General features: G+C 42.1%; 1 protein-coding gene across 1 annotated transcript; it reads right to left on the bottom strand.

The window, feature by feature from the left end:
• Positions 1-1936: 1936 nt before the first annotated feature.
• LETMD1 (LETM1 domain containing 1) lies at positions 1937-14581 on the bottom strand. Its single transcript, XM_075265684.1, has 9 exons — positions 14346-14581; positions 11730-11881; positions 10959-11074; positions 8416-8498; positions 7138-7324; positions 6516-6617; positions 5657-5809; positions 4042-4138; positions 1937-3192 (listed from the first exon to the last, which is right to left on the bottom strand). The coding sequence occupies exons 1-9, from the start codon at positions 14423-14425 to the stop codon at positions 3119-3121; spliced, it is 1044 nt and encodes a 347-aa protein (XP_075121785.1). The 5' UTR covers positions 14426-14581; the 3' UTR covers positions 1937-3118.
• Positions 14582-16971: the final 2390 nt, after the last annotated feature.

Consider the following 16971-nt stretch of genomic DNA (forward strand, 5'->3'; position numbering starts at 1 on the left):
TTTTGTAGTGTTAGCTTATTCTTAATTCCTCGGCTCTCCTGTTTACGCGTGTAACTCATTCTTCATTCCTCTAATCCGCTTCCTTTTTTTTCTTTTCTTTTGAAACTGTACACATTGTAAAATCCAAAGCTTGCCATGTTTTCCCTGCATTCTCATTTGCGTTTCTAGGATTCCTGAATTGTGACAATTCTGTATTTAAGAGAATATTTAAATGTAAAAATGAATAAAATTATGATCAAACCCTAGTGAGTCTGCCTCATTGTACTTCCGTGTATACACATACTCAGCTACAGTTGTATGTCAGTATGGACGGCACCTTTAGTTTTATTTTGTATAATGTGAATGGTTACAGATCTATGTAGAAGTAATTCGGATATGGCTAGAACAGCCTGTGCCCAAATCACAAGGATTTGGTACTGGCAGTGGCAAACGGATTCGCCACAAACACTTATTCCCCTCTCCATTAAGGACAAGAACCAGGAGTGTTTGATGTCCTGGTGTGAATGGAGCAGTAGTGTACAGGCCTGTGTACCCTTCATTTAGCTCTGTGACTGAATCACACACCCTTTTTCTGCTGTCTCTTTTTTTTGTTCCTATTGTGAAGCTGCTTAAAGTGATTATACAGTTTCTAGTATTGATGGCAATCAATATTTGATCTGTGGGGATCTGACACCGGAGATCCCCATAGATCACCTGTACCAAGACAGCGCAGCTCCTGGTAATGGGACAGCTACAGTTTGTATGACGAGTGAGCAGCATAGTATGTATCTTGGTACAGGTGATTTGTGGAGTTCTTAGTGTTAGACCCCTGGTGCTCTAATATTATGGCCTGTCATAAGGACCAGCAACATTGTGCTTATATTCATGCCTGCACTAGTCATGGATAAAGCCATAATCTTGTCTTGGCCTTTCAAGGTTTACAGTATAAGGGTAAGATCAGACAGAGGGATTTGGAGAGGTATCTGAGGCAGTTTTCCATCTCAAATTCCTCTCCGAAAACCTACCCTGTTGAAGCTGCTTTGGCTTGCATGCTGTTCAGCCTCAAAATAATCGTGCTAGTCAAGCATGAGCCTCGCACCGCGATTTTCAGGAGTCAGATTTATCTAAAGTGGTGAGAAACAAAAGTGAGGCAGTTACCCCATAACAACCAATCTGGATTCAGCTGTCCTCTATCCAAGGCCCTTTTGAAAGTACAAATCTGGTTGGGATAGACAACTGGTTGGGATAGACAACCGCTCTACTGTACCTTCCCTTCTGTAGAAAGCGCATGACTTGCTACTGGCAGATACAAACTTGCATATTAGAATCTTTGGATTTTGGAGACTGCTGAATTTCCACTGGTGTAATACAGGCCATGTTTGTTAGCCATATTGTGGCTACAAATCCTGTGGTCTAATCTATAAACTGCACACACAATCTCTGTCCTCTAGATACAATCCTTTGACATTGTGTATATACATACAACTCATAGTTCTGTCTTCTGATATCGGACTTTATACTATGTAAATGACCATTTTCTTTGTCAGAGGCAGGTCTCTACCTACAGAATCCACTTACAATGGAAATGGATGTACAACGATCATTTAGTTCTAGAATAAAAGAATTTGATGTACAGACAACAAATGTGTCTAGACAATTGGGTGGGAATGGGGATACGGTTTAGAACGCCATAGTTTGCTAAAAGATCGGTGTAAAAAAAATATAAAATAAAAAATTAGATGCAAAGTAGCCTAACCTACAGGTAGTATAAGGTTAGACAAAATTGTTCAAGTATGAAAATATGCCAAATTTATCATGGTGGATCACACATAATAAATCAGGTCCAGACATCCTAAATGTATCTTAACAAGTAAACCAGATTAGTGAAGTATGCACCAAAGTTTACCATAGACCCTGAACAATAAACGGTCAACCAATAGTAGAAGTAAAGTGTAGATGTCTGCAGAGTTCCTTTATAGGTTTCATACATTACTTACAGTTCCACTGCATTAACGTAAGTAAAATATACACAAGCAACTTATTGAATAATAAAAAAAACAAGCAAAATAAAACTGGTTTCCACAAAGTGACCAAATGCAGAATTATGTACATAAGTGGTTTGCTGAAAGTGCCATCGGTTTAGAAATTGCAGCAGCCGCTTCTTCTACCGCGCCTTTGTCAAGTGGGGAAGTTGCAACAGTGGTTTAATATACAATGGAGTAAAATTTTCAACATATCTAACTGTGGACTACAATGGCATACAAACCCATCGTACAACATTTCTCAGTAGTATACAATTACATACAGTACATTCTTAGCACCTACAAAGCAAATTGGTCCTTTCTTAAAGGTTTTTTTTTTTTTAAAATTCTCCAGAAATAACACCACTCTTCTTCAGGGGTGGTGACTAGTATCGTAGACATTTATGGGGATGCAAGGTCAGACAAGACTGGTGCTGAGACTAGACAAATAAAAGCAAGACCATTTTTAAAATCCTTGACACCTTCTTTAACTCTCCAAAAGGCTGAGGCCCCACGTTACGAAAACGTAGCATTTTTTGTTGGGAGATTTTGCAGGTTTTTTTGAGAGTAGCTTGAAAAGGAATGGAAAATCTAAAGGAAGCTCTTATACTTCTTTCTGTTAAATCCACTCCTGACTTTGGCTTGAAACAGCGCGGCCAAATTTGCAACAAAAAACCGCTGCGTTTCCGCAATGTGGGACCACAGCCTAAAAATGTATTTTTTTTTTTAACTTTTGGACCCTGGTTATGTATTTAACTTACAATACGAAATCGTTTAGGTCAGTTTAATGGTTTGTTACTAAGGACTGCGAGTGGTAAAATCTCCAGGGCAGTTTGAAGGCAAAGGGTTTTCCTTATTTTTGGTCCAAATCTGACCAAATTGTCTTCACAACGTTTCTCCAGAATAAAGAGTATTTTACACAAGGTTTAACAACGTACCCATACAAAAGTCTTCTGAGAGAAGGACGGTTTACAGAACCTAAGTCCTGAAAGAAAGAAACCCTTCAATAGAGCACCCTTTACAAGTCCTCAGAAGATCAAGTCTCTAAGGTCCATAGCTGGTAAGAGAAAGCCAGCAGAAGACGGGTCAATGACTACTGTCCGTGGATTAGTTCACATTCACTTCTCTAAAGACTGGAGATAGTTGGCAGATAGTAAGACCATGCTGTGTAATAATAAGGATGCCTCAGAGTCTGGAAACAAACAGACACAAGTCAATATACAAGACAAGCTATAACAGTATAAAGCTGTACACAACTGTGGTTTAGCTTTCTAAACATGCCTGCAGCAAAGTCATCCAATTCTGATTTAGGTAGTAAAGAACATACATTTTTAAAATCTTCTCTAGTAATGGTCTGCACTGTTTCGCTGGGTATACACAGTGAAGGTTCTCAATGAAAAATCTCAATGATGTGGATTTCAGTACAGAACATATTCCAAAGTCCACATTAAAAACAAATGCCATAGGCAACAAAGACTGAAGGAAAATGGGAATAGAAGGTAAAGAGATTGGAAACATTCCGCTAAGTTATGCTTGACTAAGGCCTTATTCACATGACCATACAGCCATTTTTCATGGCCAATTTACATCCGTGCAGCGCCTGTTTTCACAGTTTCCTGCCAACAATAAGACATGGCCATGAAGACGTATGAATAGGCTCACGAGAATGCATTCATTTTAGTGGCCTCAATAGCAAAATGTTAAACCTTTAAGGTCTTGAGAGCCTGACGTTTAACATGACAGGACATGGCAGTACACATAGAGCTGCAGGGACTATGAAGTGCTGCACGTTATAGGAGCGATGTGAACAAGGCCTAATAAAATGTCATTGCTCAGAACAGACTAGGCTGAATGTAATCTCTGTTGTGTCACCAGAGCACACTGGAAAAAGCAGCCGTCCGGAAATCGGATTTCCTCATAGCTTGTAAAGAAGTCATTTTACTAGGGAACTGTTTCAAATGCAATTCCCTAATATATAAGGAAATTCTAACAAAGTTAACCCTTTCCAACTTCCATAATAGTTAAAGGGTTGATGTTTTACCTTTTAATTTTTGTGAAAGTTGCAGCCAGCAGTTTAGCCATTTTCTACAGTCTTCTGTACTGAAGTGAGCAGAATTTAGTCCTCTGATATAACATGCCTGAAAGATAAAGAAATCACAAGTCGTGTATAGAACAAGGATGCTTGTGTATGGCGTGCTGGTGCACAGGCCAATGTAGTAAATGAAGGGGAAGCAGGGGTCATCCAAGCACTGCGGCCACTGATCTGTTTGTAAAGTAGGAGAGCGTTCTGATATTGATGGCCTATCCTAAGAATGAACCGGTTAATGTGGATTCTGTCAGCCAACAATGTAACGTAGATAGGGAGCTGTAGACTATTCCTGGATGGCAGATCTAGGAGGAAACAACTCTGGTAGATTTCTATATAATCTATTGTCCGACAGGAGATAACTGCTGCCAGAGGAGTCTAGTTGCAGCTTATTTCCCTATGCCCATTAAAATAAATGCACACATTCGATCATGCTGCCACCTTATCTATATGGCCCGATCCAAAGACCTTACATCATCAAATATACACCTAAATATAAGATGGGAAATTCAGCCGCTTCTCATACATGTATATGCAAGTATGTGATAACAATCACTGCCCCTCCCAATGACAATTAGAAAAGAGGTGATCTACTTTATATGACAGCATGGAAATATAACAAGCTCACAATATCCTATTAGTTTAGTGGCTCAGTGGTTAGCACTAATGCTTTGCAGCCCCGAGGTCCAGGTTTTGAATCCAGCCAAGGACAACACCTAAATGATGTCTGTATGTTCTCCCTATGTTGTGTGGATTTCCTACACTCCAAAGACATACTGATAGATCTAGATTGTGCACCCTCGTTGCAGAATATGATGGTGCTATACCCCGTTTCCCCGAAAATAAGACATCCCCCAAAAGTAAGGCATGGGGGGAGGTTTTGTTAAATTGCCTAATATAAGGCACCCCCCAAAAATAAGACATCCCCAAAAACACTGCAGCCGGCAGAACACTGTGCACAATGTTCCGTGTGCACAGGTATGCCGGCTGCTGCCTCTGCTGTGATACCACTGTTCCTGCTGCTGTAAGATGAGCTGGGAAAGCATCGTATGCTGCGGGAAGTCCACTCTCCCAGCTCATCCCACAGCAGCCGGAACAGTGGTATCACAGCAGAGGAGGCAGCCAGCTTTCCTGTGCACACGGAGCACAGCGTTCAGCCGGCTGCAATGCCCACTAAGTGAGGCTCTCTGGCACAACCGCCGGAAGCCTCGGTAATCTCTGCTAGGCCCCGCCAACCACTTCCACCACTGTGACCAACAGCAGTACCAGCGCTGCTATGAAGATGGGGAAGGTAACTAGCATACCTCCCCCCCACCACCACCTATTGCACCACCTATTGCACCACCTACAACCGGCAGTCATGCCGGCACTCCGTTAAGGAAGCACCGGCATGACTGCCGATTGTCCCCCGCTCCATAAGACATCCCCCGAAAATAAGACAGGTCATATATTTCGGAAGATAATTTAATATAAGACACTGTCTTATTTTCGGGGAAACAGGGTATAAGTAACCTAAATAAATGAACTATAAAATTAAGACAAATGTTAAATCTATTAATACACATCTCACCTTCTTAACCTCCTCTTCGGTGAGTTCTTCTACGCCAAACTGGAGCAGGGCACAGTCCAGGTGATGAATTTCAAAAATGTGTGACCTGAGCCGACGCTGAAGGAAAAACGCTGGAAGGTGCGGTGTCAGGAACATAATACGGCTTAAAGCTCTCTGTACAGACAAAAGACTGTATTAGCCCATCTGAGTATCACAGGACACTATTTCTCAGGACTCTACTAAAGCCTCAACAACAATGCAGGTTTTGTGGATCCCTTAGTAAAACAGGTGGATGTGACTTTGGATGAAATAAGGAGCCAACAATATAATACATGGCGGTAAGGGACAGCAAACATGTAATGTACACAAGACTAAGGCCAGTTATACGGCTGTAATATCCATATGCAGCCATTATAGCACTATGGACCCTCCTTTAATGGAGTAATGATCACACAAGAGTGCTGTTGCTGTTTTCATTCTCTGTGTGACTGATGAAGATAGCAGAGTACAGTGCTCAGCTATCATGGTCAATCCCATAAACTCTGAGCCAAACAGAAATGCTATACTGTATAGACTGGAGGCTCCATACACTGTAGCTAAGACACTTGGAACTGCAGCTCCACTCCCATTCACTTGAATAGGAGCCAGGCTGCCTTTGGATGTATACTTCGTATATGGCTTTCAATGCCATATCTCCTGATCAGTTTTGGGTTCAGGTGTCGGAACCAACTGATCTGATACTGATCCTGTGGATAGGTCATCAGTATCAAATAATCTCCTGATCCTGGACATCCACTTCAATACGTTCGCCTTACTGTGTAATGGAATAATGAGGCCTTCAGATGTGAAATAAAAATAAAAGGTTGTGCATTGTCCTTACCATCTGCTGAATATCAAGACTTGCCATACAGAAAGGGGGACCTGAGAAAGCTGCTCTGACCTCCTGAATATCTGTTACCTTTGGATGAATTCCTTGTTGTACCTACAATAAGTAATAGGAGCCTGTTTATTTCACAATAACATGTACCAAACCAAAAGATCAATAAATGAACATGAGGAATAGACAGCACAAGGATGCTAAGAAGCAACATAAAAGGTAAAGGTCAGAGATGAGCAAAGTAAGCACATAAAGAACACAAGGTATTACTAGTAAATGCAAACTAGAGATCAGATTGGACTTGGAATAGTGGTAAGGTTTTTTGGTGAACAAATGTAATATCTAGAATGAAAGTACTGGAAGACCCGCTGTGCATAGTGCTGAATACAGCTTTACACTTTGCAAGTGTTACCTGACATGACCAAGCGCTGATACTAACAAGCATCGGGGAGCTGTAATTTTCCTTCTGCTTCTGGGTTTTTACTTAGCACCACAGGGACGCTACACAATCTGATTAAAATCTTACAGTGAGATTCCCAATGTGAGCTGCTGAATGATGAATTGTGAGCGGGGCAACAAATACTTTGGCCTTGTTCATGCGTGAACATTAGTCCTTAACCCTTACCTGTGTAACCAAAAGGAGAATCTGTTCCTGCAGAGTCTGCTCAGGCACACAGCTAAGAGATTTCAATAAACTGTCTAACACGTCCTCATAAACATCTTTTCTCTTGTTATGATAAATCTGTAAGAACTCCTCCTGCTGTTTTGGGGTCCAAAAGTGCCGGATCAGTAATTGTCTGGGAAAAAGATACCTAGAGAAAGTACAAACAAACAATGACACATGCCATCCAAACTGTAAGGCTAGGTTCACATTACCGTTATTACAGTCCAGTGCTGTCGTCCATCATAGGACACTGATGGTAGGAGAGTAACAGACACAGACTGAGCCCCCTCTGTTCCCAAGCAGTCTATCCCATCAACCCATTTATGCCAGAGGTTGAAATTTTTGGGTTGTGTGCTATGAGGCTGCCGTTCCAATAATGGAACTCTAGGTGTAAACATCCATGAAAGAATGGGTTGAACTGAAGAGTTCTCTGTATTCCAGCACGGTACTAGAATGGGATGCCATCACTGTAACAGTGTTACCGCCCACTTGACTACTATACCCTAATTTACATCAACACTAAAAGGCTTATATATATATATATATATATATATATATATATATATATATATATATGAAATGGATGAATGGATTTGGATAAACAAAACACCAAAATGCTCAGGGTGACAGCGCTGATCAGATGATGTCACTGGGCTTTTCAGACCTGGTGAGAGGTCCTCTTTAAAAAGAGATTTGCAAACTGAGGCCATGTACAGCAGCCGGACCGTGTGTTCTCACCATTTGTATTTCATATGCACTGTACTGGTAGGAAGAAATACAGGATTTTTGGTATCTATAAAGACGATTTTTTTTTTGTCTTGTGAAAGGGATCAGGGTTATTTAAGAATATGGTATCACTCATGCTAGTGATCTTGAGCATTATTCCCCCCTTAAAGGGGTTACTCCTACAAATGACCCATCATTTATCCACAGTACAGGCAAGAACTGTCTGATGTGGGGGCCCCTGTTGGGACCCCCTTAATAACTAGAATAATGGTCTCTCCCGAGCTGTCCCAATAACTCTGAATAGCGACAGTGTGGATGGTCGACTCCTGCACCATTTCAATATGTCCTCACTGTGGCCGTGCCGAGAAAAGATATGGGGTGGTTGAGGGGGATCCCGGAAGATGCCCCCCCAATAATTAGTTAATAGATAATCCCCCATACTGTGGATAAAACATGTCATTTTAAGTTAAGGTAGTTCTCCTTTCCACCTACATTATTGCATATTATACTTACATTAGAACAAAGACAAGATAGTTGGCAAATGGTGGAAGAGAAATGATCATCACGGGGGTGGCTTTGATGATATCTCTTCTGAACTAGGAGAAACAGACAAAAGCTATTTGGGAAAAACATACAAAAGTTGTTTGCAAGAAGAAAAAAAACTGATAAAACACAAGAGTCAATAGCATTTCTTCTCATTTGTACAAAATAAATGTGTGAATGTGACATGATAATTCTTATTCACACAGATGGCTTACTTCCTTGAACCCTGTTCCTTGCAGTGAAAATACTATAGTTCTTGATAGCTCATAGACCACACAGCAGTACGTCAACCTAAAAGATGTGCACATAAAGAGCAGCCATTGCATTGTATTTGTGGCGACACCACCCACTTATTACCTTGAGAGTAGAAGTCACAGCCAGAGAAATGACTTAGAGCGTCAAAAACTCTGCATTTTAGAGTATGTTCACATGGCAGATTTTGGACAGAATTTGAGGTTGTCTTATGTCTCTAATTCCTCTCCAAAAATCAGCCCTGTGGAATCCGCAGCAGAAATCTATGGATGAGCCTTGGGTTTTTAGGAAAGGTTTGCACGCACAATTAGTGTCATACAATGGGGATAATCAGCATGAGGCCAGAATTCTTCCTTAATCTGTCCCAAAAAGCTGCCTTACATGTTGTGCAACACATATTCTTTAGGCTAAAGGTACCACAGAGCGGGTCGCAGCCAAAAAGCACTGTGGGAAAAGCCACGACAGAAACACATCACGGTTTTTCACGCAGTGCTTTACACAGAAAGTCACCAGAGTTTTCCCCTGCGGACCTTCTGCTTCAATTATACCTATAAGAAAACCGCCAGCATTTGCATAGGTATAATTGACATGCTGCAATTTCCAAAAAGGAAACAGTATTGGAAGCCGTAGCATTTCCACACCAGGTATTTTTCTGCAATATGTGGATGGGATGTGAAGTATGCCGCAGTTTGTGCATAATGAACTTTCCATTTGGTCATTATCCAGTGGAGATTCTCTGTGCAGAACAAAGGCTGGGAACACCAGAGGACCAAACAGACTCACCTCTGCTGGATCCCCAGCCAAAAGGAGAGGTGAGTATATAGAGCAGAGGTTCTCAAACGTATTTTGTCTACCGCCCACTTCGAGAATTAATTATTTTTTTAGCGGCTAAATTCACTTGTTTTCGTAATATCGTCGAATGACATGACTGGCTGTGACATGATGGCGCGTGCGTTTTTATATGAGGCGGCGGGCCTAGTACTTTCGAGAATGGACTAGAAACTTCTCGCTTCGCATTGGAGCTTACCGCCATCTATGGTACAGTTTGACAACTTTTGGACAGGAAATAGTTACTGTCTAGTCCCCTAGATGGCGTTACACGAGGAAACGCAAGTTAAGCGTAAAGCAGCGGTATAGTTTGTGTTAAAAGCAAAAAAACAATTTTAAAGGGGTAGCCTCATGAAGCTTGATCTGCCTTCTAAGCTGCCTAAAAATCTTCTTTCTTCCTGTTTGCTCGCGTCAATTAGCCCCGCCCCCAAATTAGTGTGTAGCTCCGCCCACCACATAGCGTGATCCTATGGGATGACTGAAGGGCCTGTGATGTCATCAAAAGGTCCCGTAGACTTGGATTTACCTTGTGCGGAGTTTCCTAATGGACCTGGCTCCTCTGCCCACTAGCAGCCTGCTCTATATAATAAAGCTTTATCCCAGTGAACAGAGAGACCAGGTCCTTTAGCCCAGTAGGATTTAGACTGCTTTATATAAGAAAGCAGCACTTATTCCACACACACCCCTCTATCTCACAGCAGGGAGCTAGGTGATGTGTATGTGATGTGTATGTGTGGTGCAGACACAGGCTGGCTCCGTACACTCAGCCCCCCCCCTCTCTCCCCCCACACAGCAGGGAGCTACGTCATGTGGCTCCCTCAGCAATGAGCAGGGGGCCAGGTGCTAGTGTCCATAATGAAGTGAATAAAGTAAGATAGTGGACAAACAAAGCAGCTTTGCTAAAGCAGTGTATTTAGGAAAAGTCTTAAATCCACATTAACAAGCAGTATAGATAGAATCATTGTTATGATACCACCCCTTTAAATTAGCCATTGCCCCCCTAAACCGCTTCAATGCCCCCCAATCTTCTCTGTGCCCTTTACTGCCCCCCTATAGGCCTCCAGCGCCCACAAGGGGGCGTTATCGCCCACTTTGAGAAAGACCGATATAGAGTTTATTATTTTATTAAGCCTCTGGAGGACCTTGTGAATGTGCTGAATTCAGTGGACTGTCAGCTTTCCCAGTATCTGTCCTGGTGGTGGAGATATCGGTGCTGGTAATTTCGGCACCAATATCTTCCCACTGTCTGGAGGGCGTTCCTCACAGCCTAGCGTCATCACTGTGTGGTAAGGAACTATGACTGTACTCGAACATAGCCTACTACATAGACAGTCATATTATGTAGACTACTGCCCTAGGCCTCCAGTCACATTATTTTGACAAGTAAACTTTGAATAAATGTGAATTTTTAATAAAATAGAACATAAACCTACCTGTCTCAATTTTTCCATATCCCGATAAGGCAGTTGGTGGTACAGTATTCCTTGGCTATTCATCTTCTTTCGTATTCTCCTTACTTCTTTTCCATCAATCAACAACATTCGCAGTCCTTGAATTCAGAGATAAAAAACAGCAGAGTATCGCCAAAAATCAAAATATAACCAAATTTCTATGTTTCCTCTTACATAAAAGAGTCCATTGGATACAGACTCTAAAACTCATCTCTAGTCAAATATTAAATAGGGTGCCTCTTTATGGATATTTATTAGTGTTGAGCTAGTAGTATCTGATCGACTACCTCGCCAGCATAGGAATGCGTGTAATCGGCCGAACACCAAGTGGTTAAACGCTTCGAATATTCCATGCGTTTAACCCCTTGGTGTTCGGCCGAAAACACATATTCCTATGCCGGCGAAGTATTCGATTGAATAGTACTCGCTCAACACTAATATTTATCACCTATCTGTAGGACAAGTCGCTGATCTCACGTGTCCTGCTGCTCAATTCAATGTCTATGGAACTGCGCCCTGTACTTGGCTGTTCCCATCAGTCCCACAGATAATGAACACAGCCCTGCGCATGCGTGCCCACCACTCCTTTTACACTCCATCACAGTGAGGAGAAAAGTTGAGCTTGGGACTGACATTTTAGTGATTAGAGTCTCAGAAATTGAGATATCAGTGCTAAGATATTCATCGCCTATCCTGTGCATCTTAAAGAGACCATCTTTAAGACCAACAGTTGGCTGCTTAAGCCAGGCTTACCTTTCATAAAAGTGGAATACAAAATATAAAAGTTAGGAAATTTTCTCTCCAAGAAGTGCTCATATTTTGCATTGAGATGTCCGGCTTTGGAAGCGATCACAGACATCACTCCTTTTGGCTTCTGGCTGGTTGATAAGTGGCATGGCTGGTATCTGGGAAGACAACGATTATAGAGATTGTGATTATAGAGAACTGTCTAAACTAGATGCAACTGTAACAACCGCTCAGCTGCGAGGATGTCAAACTCTGGATATAAACAATATTTTTTTCCATTTTTTAACACCAAAAGGAAATAATTGATGATAAACCGTGGAGAACTGAAACACAGTGGCCCAAATTGTGCAATTGTAGCCAATGTCTAACTCAAGGTTAGACTATTTTATTGACCTATGGGGATTCCTGGTCTAGATCTGTAAAGTCACTTCCCATTTCATGAATCTATAATAGTCAGTGAACCTCACCGAGTCTGCGCTCTACTTTTACAAACAAGGTGCCACAAATGGTTAACTGATACCTTGCACAGATAAAAAAAAAAGAATGTAACATTGGCATAATAAACCAGGGTGTAAAGAATCAGCATGGCAATCTGACCAGAAAAGTAACTACCCGGGCACAGAAGAAAATTAATCTTCACCAACACCCAACAGGGCTCCATGAATGTGAAGCAGCAGTCACTTCTGCCTACAAGTTATTAGTCTTGACCTGAGTAAAGACAAGTGTGGCCAACTGTGCAGAGCGACCTTTACAATAAATTCTCCAAACCAAGTCAGTCATTATATCAGCTAACCAAATGTCAAATTAAGTAAAAGACTTCTCAATGCAAGTTGGCAGCAGAAACCTCAAGATGGGAAAAGGTAACAAGTTCTCAGGACTGTAGCAAGAAGCTCCCCGTTGTTTGGGTCGCCTTGCGGACCCAAATGACGGATAAATCAATGTTAGCATGAACCATTTGAAACACTGCAGGCACTGTTAAATGCCATTTCTTCTCACGGGTAAAACATGTAAAATAGATGTATTTTTCCTGCAAAACTACAATACTTTTCAATGTGACCTTGTAAAGTTCTTTAACCATACTTTATCCCCAATGCCTGACTGTACCCTTAAGATGGTAGCAAAGAGTGGAACTGAAGGACAAATGTATCAGCAACCAACAGAAAATAGCATAAGAATAGACTCTCAGTACAAGGTGCTGTGTAAGGCAGCATTATGTCAGTCATATTACATCAGCACTTTAGTGTCTGTGTTATGGCTGCAAAGCTTGTACATCTTCTACCCTCACCTGTGTCTTCTAGTTTGTGAGCAGAGTCCTGTCACCCATTCTACCAGTTGGTCACTAAGGCTTGATTCACATCTGTGCAGGAGTTTCCGAACAGAAAACTAATCCACATAAAAAAAAAAACCGGTTACCTTAGAAAACTCGTGGACCCCATAGACTAAAATGAGGTCTGTGTGGCTTGCAGCGCTTTTCTCTCTGCATTTTTCATGCAGAGAGGGGAACGGAATCTCCTAACGCAGATGTGAACCGGGCCTTAGTTATTGTTTTGTATCATGTATGAAACCTTCTTCATATGTACAGCACCATGAAAATAATAATGTTCTAAAAAATAGATAATATTAATAAGAAGTAGGCTCCCATATTAGTGTGTTGTCCATTGGTCTAACGGTCCATAGCTATGTTTTGTGTCTACACCAGAGTTGAACTTGGGGAAAACACCAAACGTATAGTGTGAATGCACCCTAAGACTATTGGATTACTTTCTTTCACATAGCAAAACACATATACAAGTGTCATTTATTATTATATTAGCGGTGTTATTCCACAGTCAGCATTACTCACCTATCCACAGGATAGGATATATATATATATATATATATATATATATATATATATATATATATATAACTGCTAGGACCCCAGCGCGGGGACCCCCACTAATCACTAGTCCTGAGCTCCTATGGATCAGTTATATGGCCTAAAAATAAAATTACATTTTTTTATTACTTCTTTATGACTCTTGATCAAGCAGAGAGAGAGTGAGGGCTACAAGATATCCATATCTGATCAGTGGGGATCTGACAGTCAGCACTTCACAGGCCAATGGCATTACGCTCATCAGTCACATAGCATGTTTGCACCCAACTCCCATTCATGTGAATAGTGCTGAGTTGTAATACCAAGCACAGCCACTTCGAATGAATGGCACTGTGCTGAGTATTCAGTCATGATGTCGCAGCGCTCACCAAAACAGCTGATCAGTGGGGGTCCTGGGGGTCAGATCTGATATTGATGTCTTATCCTAAGGGTGGGTCATCAATATCACAACTATGGAAAAACCCCTTGAAATACAGTTGTAAGGAGGAAGGGGGCTCAGGACTCCAGGTCTAGAGATGAGCAGGACTCCAGTCACAGGTGAGGATGTTAACACTGAACATAGAGTCACAGCCATCTCCAGCCATTGCATGTGTGCTGCTCCTCCCAGGCCGACACTGCTGACTGTGCCATGGCAGATGATGACAGCCGCTCTGCAGGTGTATACACGTGTATACCCGGCTCTATCCCCCATGACATGTGGCAGCAGTCTGCACCTTCCTGCTCTGTCACCTCCTCATACTCACAGCATTACTAGACATTTCCTCAGCTGCCGGCCCCCTCCATCCACAAGTAGCCGGCACGTCCCAGTCCTGTACAGCGCCATCTTCTAGGAGGAGAAGCCGCATCTGTCACTAGCCGCAAGGTCGATAGTGCAGAGGTCACATGTGAAGAGGTTACATCACGTGATAACTCCGAGGGGCCATATTGGTTGAGGGCATAAGGATAACACTCCTAGCAGTAGGGAAGACAAGTGCGCGGAAGATGCGACTGATCCGAGAGAGTGAAAGGACTTCTGCTGATGTCACAGCCATGTGATCAGTCACGTGACATGTCCGGGGTTACACTGCTGGCTGGGATGCTGCTTATGTGTAGCTGTCTGCTGAGGGGGGAATAGATGTGAGATCATACATAGGCCTGGCTGACTGCTCACATCACACACACCTCTCTGCTGTGCTGTGTGTAGTGTATGGTGCAGAGCTGTGTATATGTAATGGAACATAGAAGAATCCAGCCCTGCCCCGTACCAGCCTAAATATCCCTTACCCTATCTCTATATGAAATGAAAGAAATTTTCTGAGAGAAATCCTCAGTAGTTGATACCTTTTTTAATGGCTAACTCAAAAAGTTTTTTTATGACATATCGAGCTTTTGGGACTATAGAGGTCCCTTCATCAGGATGGTATAACACAATGTCTGAAGGTAGGCATATATATACAGCGAAATGGAGTGTTAGATGCAAAATAGATGGAAAACAGAAAATAAACAGTTTTAAAAAAAACACATATATATCAGTTCGCAGGAAAGTTCTCTGGGTTTATGGCTTCTTTGATCAGTGACGTGGTGTCTAGTGGTTATAAAAGGCCATAAAACCCTGGGCCCTGTTTAAACCTTGTTGGAGAGTGCAAAAGGTCTTCATAAGTTTAAATTCCCATATGAGGCGATCTTTTCTGTCTCTGAAATTCCCCTTTAGTACCAGGATCTTCATATCCTGGGTCATATTATGATTTTGATTACAGAAGTGTTCTGGCACAGGGAGGTCCATTCTTTGCTCTCTAATCGTATGTCTGTGTGAGTTCATCCTCATCCTAAGTGACTGTCCTGTCTCACCTACATACAGGCCCTCAGGACACTTAGTACACAATATCAAATACACTACATTAGGTATGCTGCAGGTGAAGTTACCTGGGATCTTGTAGTGTTGATCAGAGGATGGGCTCTTTATTTTATCCGTGGTCAGTATGTGGAGGCAGGTTTTGCACCTCTTCTGTCTACATGGAAATGTTCCTTTGTTAGTTGGAGGTGACAGTGAGCTGCTAATAATCATATTCCTGAGGTTTGGTGGCTGTCTGTAACACAGGAGAGGGGGGTCTGGAAATATGGATTTTAGATGGTTGTCTTTTTGCAGTAGTGGATGTAATTTGCGTGTGATTCCTCTCAGCATCTCCAGGTGGGGGTTATATGTGACAACCAGGGGCACCCGAGTGTTCTCCTGTTTGGTATTGTATTTTAATAACTCCGATCTTGGTATCCTGGTGGCCCTGGTGATTTGGTTATCAATTGTTCTTGGATGGTAACCCTGCCTCAAGAATGTGTTTTTTTTTTTTTTTTTTTTTTTTTTATGTAGATTGTGAGCCCCACATAGAGCTCACAATGTACATTTTCCCTATCAGTATGTCTTATTTTGGAATATGGGATGGAAATTCATGCAAACACGGGGATCAAGAATGTGTTTTTGAGGCCCCCAATGTGCTTGTCTCTGTCCACCGGGTCTGAACATATGCGATGGTATCTGATGGCTTGGCTGTAGACAATGGATTTCTTTATGTGTTTCGGATGAAAGCTATCCCATCTTAGGTAGGTAGGGCGGTCAATCGGCTTCCGATACAGTGATGTCTCAATTTTGTTGTCCTGTATCTTGATGACTGTGTCTAGGAAGTTTATTTCTGAGAAGGAGTGATTGAGCGTCAGGTTGATGGTGGGATGGAACTAGTTGAATTGTTCATGGAAGGTTTTCAGCTGTTGTTCAGACCCAGTCCAAATGATTAGGATATCGTCAATGAATCGGTAGTAGGCCAGAGGCCTGGTGGTGCAGGTGGATAGGAAGTCACTCTCAAGCTTGGCCATGAAGAGATTAGCGTACTGTGGCGCCATTTTGCTCCCCATTGCGGTACCAGTCTGCTGTAGGTAGATGCAGTCACCAAAAGAGAAGTAATTGTGGGTGAGGATGAATTTTGTGAGTTTCACCACAGCTTCAGCATTCATACCTTGTCTTTCCATGAAAAACTGGCAGGCGTTTACACCATTCTGGTGTGGGATGTTGGAGTACAAGGATTCTACATCCATGGTGGCCAGGATGGTTCCATCTGGAAGGGGACCTATAGTAGATAGTTTATTTAATAGGTCTGTAGTATCCTGTAGGTAGCTGGCTGTATCTTTCACTAAAGGTTTGAGGATGCCCTCCACCCATCCAGAGATCTGTTCAGTAAGAGTCCCAACACATGAGATGATCGGTCTCCCTGGGTTCCCAGGTTTGTGCAGTTTTGGAAGCATATAAAAAGTCCCTGTCCTTGGACTTGCTGGTATGAGGCTGCATGGTCAAATCAACTATACTGGATACATCATCTTCCTCCTATCTCTATAGTCACACAA

The sequence above is a fragment of the Leptodactylus fuscus genome, chromosome 2 (assembly GCF_031893055.1).
Source record: "Leptodactylus fuscus isolate aLepFus1 chromosome 2, aLepFus1.hap2, whole genome shotgun sequence".
NCBI classification, from domain to species: domain Eukaryota; kingdom Metazoa; phylum Chordata; class Amphibia; order Anura; family Leptodactylidae; genus Leptodactylus; species Leptodactylus fuscus.